The sequence below is a fragment of the Camelus dromedarius genome, chromosome 12, assembly GCF_036321535.1.
Source record: "Camelus dromedarius isolate mCamDro1 chromosome 12, mCamDro1.pat, whole genome shotgun sequence".
Taxonomy (NCBI): Eukaryota; Metazoa; Chordata; class Mammalia; order Artiodactyla; family Camelidae; genus Camelus; species Camelus dromedarius.
In genome coordinates, this window is record NC_087447.1 from 11,733,960 (window position 1) to 11,740,923 (window position 6,964).

Sequence of the window (6,964 nt, forward strand, 5' to 3'; positions counted from 1 at the left end):
CCTGGGAGAGCTACTCACAAATTCCCACTGGCATATTTCTGAACTCTAGGGTTCAGGATTTTAAGAAGCCAAATGAAAGGCAGGAGCCTTCCCAGCAATAAGGAATCTCAAAGCTTTGTTACCACTGTCTGAGAAGTTCTCTTGAGAAAGCTGGACAGAGGCAATCAATGAAAAGGGGAGAGGAACACCCCCAAGAGTCTTCAAAAAACAAGGCTCATGGATGGATGGTCTCTGCTCAACCACAGGTAAGTGGGCTGAGAGGTGGAACCCTAATACCAGTAAAGGCTTACCCTCCTTTATCCTCGCTTTCTCATAAACCATACTCACACTATTCAGATCTGATCAACAGCCCCAGCACCTAAGTGAGCGGGGAAAAATCAGAGCTCAGAAGTAGTGTGCAGGAAATTTGCAATTAATTTCCTTAGAGTTCTACCATGGGGCCTCTTGGCTTTTACAGCTCACACTCTCCTTGGCACATTCTGTCCCCTCTTAGCTTCAAGTATCAGCTTTACTTTGCACACCAGAGACCTGGGAGTTCACCTGACACTGCTCTCCTCCTCACACTGGCACCTTCAGTCCATCACCAAATCCTGACATGTTTATAGGCAGACATCTGTCATATCCATTTACCTCTGTCTGTCTCCACTACCCACCCCCAACTCTGGTTTAAGCTGTCAGTCCCTCCTTGACGACTTCAGTGTCCTCCCCAACAGTCTCACTGCTCTGCTGAGCCTCCTCCCATCATTTCCCCACAACTGTATGTAGAATGATCTTGTCAAAATGCAAATGTGGCCATGTCATCTCCCTGGTGAACATTCTTTAATGGCATCCCCTAAAAAGAGAAAATCCTTAACATGGTCTAGGCTGCTAGATAATAATAATAATGTAGTTCTAGAACCTGACCACGTGAACTCAGACCCCAGCACTGCCACCTGCCAGCTGAGCCTTTGCACAAGTCCCTTAACTTCTTCGTGCCTGGATTTCCTCCTGCGTAAAATAGAGATTTCAATAGTATATCTCATAAGGTTGGTGAGAGGATTAAATAAATTAATAGTGTTTGGAACAGTGCTTGACACACAGGAAGCATCCAATGAACGTTACAAAACACTGCCTGCCTGCTGGCCTCAGCTTGCACACTCTCCCTCCTTGCCCTCTACCAGCACTGGCCCTTTATTCAGCTCCTCTTCCTCTCTGGGCTCTCTCAGACCTCAGGGCCTTTGCATAGGTTGTCCTCACTCTTCTTTCCTATGGAAAACTCCTCCGGGGGAAAATCCTCCTTAGTCGCCTTGAGTCAAAGTTCCAGGCTTATAGCATTAAGTACCTCTACATTGGAGTTCTTGTACCAGTTGCAATTTTTCAATAATTTGTGTGATTATATCATAAATGTTTGTCTTCCCCTCTAAACTCTATAAACTCCACAAGAATGGGCACCACGTCTGTTCTTTCCTTACCACTGGATCCTCACTTCCCACACAGTGCCGGGCACACAGTGATGCACAATGACTATATTCTGAATGACTGAACACATCCCTTGACTCTCAAACCTCCATCTCCTACACAGAACTCCCTCCTAAGCTTCAAAATGGAATACCCACCTGTCTCCTGGACCCGTGTCCTTGGCTCTCCCAAACTCCATCGCAAATGGAACTCACCACATCCCTCCCTCCAACCTGTTTACCTGTCAGAATGAGTGACATGACATTTTTCACCCCATTACCCAAACCAGGAAACTGGTCGTCATCTAGACTCTCCTTCAGCCCATGTATCCAATTCGTGAGCAAGTAAATAAATAAATCCATCTCCTGACTATTTCCCTAATCTTTCCAATCTCTCTGAGAGCAAGGAACTCACCTACCTTGACCACCACTGTGTCTCCAGTACTAACAATAGGACTCGATTATTTGTCAATCAGTAAATAACACTGCCCCAGCCAAGGCCACTATGATCAGCTGCTTAATGTAGCTCCCTGCCTCCCCTCTAACTTCCCCTGAATTCATTTTAGCAGCTTAGTCTGACCATGTCACCATCCTGCTTGAAATCCTTCAACAGTTCCCCACTTACAGGACTCTGCTCTCAACGCCAGTCCTCCAGAAGCTGGACAGTATTTCCTTATAGTTAACAATGACCAGTATTGGTTAGTAAGTGTTTATTTTTAAAAAGCAAAGAATGAATAGTGCCTGGGCTAACCTGAGGGTCTGAAAACTCCAGTTTCTTCGCCCTTTCACCGCAGCTCATTCTATCAAAAGAAAATGTATTTGTGAAATTAGCTGAGACTACAAACTGCTAATCACTGTACTTTACACACAAATATCAAGCAATTAAAGCTATAGCCAAAAGTGGCAAGTTCCCATCCTGTGCCCAAGGAAAGAGCAGAGCTGTCAGAGAGGGAACTGGTACCCATCCACGGCTCTGTAAGATGTCCACAGGAACGGGAGATCTTCAGACGCTCTTAGGGACTCTCCCATCTTGAGATGGCCTCCACCTTCATAAGCAGCCCCTCTTCTGACTTTGATTAAGCCTCCTCTTTTCTTTCATGTCAGGACACTTGAACATTCTTATGCATTCTCATGGCCGTAGCAGCCCCTCATCAACTTCCCAGCAGAGGAACTGGAGGTGGCTGTCTTCTCTCATCCAGGAATTATTCCTGTGAATCCAGGGTCCTCCAAAGTTCACTGACACCCAGTGTTTTGGCCAACGCACACTTTCACTCAACTCCATCAGTGTGCCAGAGACCTGTGAGCCAGGTTCATGGGATCACTGAAGAGACAGGCCAAGCAAAGCTCCCCTGCCAGCGTCCTTCGCGCTTTCTCTGTGCTGAGGTCTTTAAGGACCACAGGGACCAGCATCCCTCCTCTCTATGCAAATTCTGAACCAGTTAAGATAGAAAAGGTAGAAGCGAGGCAGAGAGAGAGCAAAGCTCCACCTGCGTCACTGACACCACCTGGTGCTGCAGGACATGATCCATGCCTGTAAGTGGTCCTCTTAAAAATGAGACGGGCTTCATGACCTAGTTTTAAGACCTACATTACAGAGGAGCAGAGCACTACTGTGCTTCCAATGAGCAAAGAAGAGAGCAAAACAGAACTACACACATCCAGTGCCTTAACCCAAACTCACTGATCACAAAAGGCCTCCCTCCTGCAGGACAATAGGGGTCAGGAGTGTTACGCCGTGGATATCCGTCTTTGGGGAAGGAAACACGTGGAGCAGAGGTGAGGCATCCCCAGTGGTGCTCCCCACAGGTAAAGTCCATACGTATTTTTTACATTTCAGGAGGCCAAGTGTTGTCAATAGATGTCGATAGCACAAAGCCACATTACCGGCTTTGATCAGAGGCCACCTATCTCTGGCTGTCCTGAGATACTCTCAAAGGGGCCCTGCCTTATGCCTCATTCAGACAATACAGAATTCCAAGCATTAATAACCAGCATGCCTTGGGCACCAATCAATCAGGACAGATGCTCCAACACCCAGAACCTACGCTCAACCAATCAGAACTGACGTCCAACCAATTAGAGCAGATCCTGGCCCGTATCCCATACAAGGGCTTCCCCTCACGATAGCAGCGTCGGTTATTTGAAAGCCCAGACAGTGAGGATCCCTGAAGGCAAATTCTTGGGGGCACGACAGGAGCCGAGAGAACCTACATAAACATGAGATCCGTTCTGGGGAGGTTAAGGAGGTAGGCGAGAACTCGCCGACCTGTGCTCTCTGGTTAGAAAGCTCACCTCCAGCTCTGTCTTGAGAACTGCACCCTGCCCTGGACTCCAGTGCCACAAATCTGGCGTGTCCTACTGCCTTCATTCACTGTTTGTAGCCAAAGCACAAGACATTCGTCGTGGTTTTGTCAGACTAGAGTTGTCATATTTACTGTAGCTGCCTATTCTCCCAAGTAAATATTTTTCTTAGTAGTAAATAATAAAACAGACTTTGTTTTAATTTATTTCATTTCATTTTCTCTCCTTGGATGATTAGCTCTGTTACTATAGAGAGACCAGAAAGCTCCATCTCCTGACAACTCAGAAGACCTCCATCAATAGCCAGGCGTGTCCCCTGCTGGGTGCATTAGTGTCGTGGGGAGGCTGTAACGAAGTACCACAAACTGTGGGGCTTAAAGCAAGAAGAGGGAGGACGCAGCTCAGTGATAGAGCCATGCTTAGCATGCACAAGGTCCTGGGCTCAGTCCCCATTAAATAAATAATCCATTAAATAAACAAACCTAATTACCTCCCCCACCCCCAATGCAAAAAAAAAAAGAAAAGAAAATCAATTATACTTCAATTTAAAAACAAAAAACATGAAAAATATACTCCCTGTAGTTCTGGCAGCCAGAAGTCCAAAATTAAGATATTGGCAGAGCCGTGCTCCCACAGAAGACTCAAGGGAGCAATTCCTTCCTTCCTCGCCTCTTCCAGCTTCCAGGGGCACAAGGCCCTCCCTGGCTCGTGGCAGCGTCGCTCCGATCTCTGCCTCTGTCCTCACGTGGCCCCACCTTCCCCCTCTGCCTGTGTCTTCTCACGGCATTGTCCTCTCTGTATCTCCGTTTTCTCCTCTTATAAGGACACCAGTCCCACTGGATTAAGGACCGACCCTAATGGAGTGCGACTCGACTTGATGGCTTCTGCAAAGACCCCGTTTCCAATAAGGTCACGTTCACTGGTCCCAGGCATTAGCACTTCAGCCAATCTTTTATGGGAGAAACAATTCAACCCACAGCACTGAGGGAATGACTGCTCTACTGAGTCACCTTGTATTCTGATGACTTTAGGCCTATTTTCTGTGTCCCTGGCCTTGGGGACTGGCACTGTTGGAGCCTCGGCCCCCAAATAAATTCCAAATTCATCTTTTCATATATTCCCTCTCTCGGCCAACACACCACCCCCCCAAAACGTGCTAAGGATGCCAGTTCCCCACGGAACAGGGAACTTGGAGGCAGAAAATAATTACAACTATATAACAAGCGTATGATTATGAACTGGACTGAGTTCTAATCCCACTTTCTTTATGAACTAGCTCTCTTACCTTGGGCAAACGGGTAATCTCACTAAATATAAAGGGCATTAATATTTAAATGTGAAAGCATGTATGAAGTTTCAACAGCTGTTTAGGAAATGAGTGAACACGTGACTTGTAGTAGGTGTTCAGTTCACGCCAGTATCCCCTCCCCTTCCCGTGGGGCTGCCTGCTCTGAGGGCGTTAAAAGAGCTTCAGGCACTGACCCCAGGTCTGCCTCCAGGGTACAAGTAGATCTTATTTGGTGTCTCTGCAGTGGCACGTGCCCCACAGTGGAGAACTGCACCCCAGTCACCCGGTTCCTCCTGCTGGGGCTCACAGAGCAGGCAAGGCTCAAGGGCATCCTGTTTGTGCCCTTCCTGTTCGTCTACTTGGTCACCCTCACCGGCAACCTGGCCATGATCACTCTGATCCACACAGACCCACAGCTCCACACGCCCATGTACTTCTTCCTGAATGTCCTCTCCTTCATAGACTCCTCCTTCTCCACGGTGAACACCCCCAGGCTGCTGGAGAGCTTCCTCACCTCAGGCCAGTCCATCTTCTTTGCAGGCTGTGTGGTCCAGATGGCCCTCATGACTCTGAACGGTACGGCCAAGTGTCTGCTCCTGGCCACCATGGCATATGACCGATTCGCTGCCATCTGCCACCCTCTCCTCTACCACACCATCATGTCCCAAAGTCTGTGTGTCCAGCTGGTGGCAGCCACCTATACGGCTTCTGCTGCCATTTCAGCTTTGCTGACTGGGTACATCTTCAAGCTGCCCTACTGTGGTCCCAACATCATTAACCACTACTTCTGTGACCTCCCCACTGTGCTTCAACTTGCCTGTGCAGACACTGCTGAGGTTGAATTCATCATCTTCTCATCTTCTGCCACGATTATCCTCTTTACCATCACCATTATCCTGGTCTCCTATGCCTACATGCTGGTGACTATCTGCAGGATGCATTCCCTTAAGGCTCAGAGCAAAGCGCTCTCCACCTGTGCCTCCCACCTCACCGTCATCTGTCTCTTCTATGGCACCATCACCTTCACGTATACTCAGCCACGCTCTCCCAGTTCCATGGAACAGAACAAGGTTGTGTCTGTCTTCTACACTGTGGTCATCCCCATGCTGGACCCTCTGATCTACAGCCTGAGGAATAAAGATGTGAAGGCTGCATTAAAGAGGAGATGATTTGGCATGCTGCCTTCCTAACTGAGGGTGGGACATTCTATCCCAAGCCATAACATGGTGGACACAACATAAAGCATGGATAATATTAACACTTGGATAGAGGGAAATATGTGCCAACATTATTTTAAATGCCTTACACATATCATAAAGAAGTTGTGGTGTATATATATACATACATATATTTATGTATGTATGTATATATATATATGTGTGTGTACAATGGAATACTACTCAGCCATAAAAAGAATGAGATAATGTTATTTGCAGCAACATGGATGAACCTAGAGATTATCATACTAAGTGAAGTAAATCAGAAAGAGAAAGACAAATACTGTATGATATCATTTACATGTAGAATCTAAAATATGATACAAATGAACTTATTTACAAAACAGAAACTGACTCACAGACATAGAAAATAAACTTATGGTTACCAAAGAGGAAAGGGAGTAGGGGAGGGATAAATTAGGAGTTTGGAATTAGCAGATACAAATTACTATATATATAATAGATAAACAACAAGGTCCTAAGTATGGCACAGGGAATTATATTCAGTATCTGGTAATAAACCATAATGGAAAAGAATATGAAAAAGAATATACACACACACACACACATATATGTAACTGAATCACTTTGCTGTACACCAGAAACTAACACAACATTGTAAATCAACTATACTTCAATCTTTTTAAATAAATAAATGTCTTACACATATCAACTCATTTAATCTTCACAACAAGCACTTGAAATGGACAATATTATTATCC

At 46.2% G+C, this 6,964-nt stretch overlaps 1 protein-coding gene across 1 annotated transcript; it reads left to right on the plus strand.

Annotated features, from left to right (window-relative positions):
• Positions 1-216: 216 nt before the first annotated feature.
• Positions 217-6,194, plus strand: LOC105101242 (olfactory receptor 5P55). The gene is made up of 2 exons (XM_064491871.1): positions 217-245; positions 5,237-6,194. Exons 1-2 carry the CDS (start codon positions 217-219, stop codon positions 6,192-6,194), a joined length of 987 nt encoding a protein of 328 aa, XP_064347941.1.
• Positions 6,195-6,964: the final 770 nt, after the last annotated feature.

Coding starts and splice junctions, on each gene's coding strand:
- LOC105101242 (XM_064491871.1), top strand. CDS start 217: ATGGATGGATGGTCTCTGCTCAACCACAG. Junction 246..5,236: donor TGGTCTCTGCTCAACCACAG/GTAAGTGGGCTG, acceptor GTCTGCCTCCAG/GGTACAAGTAGATCTTATTT.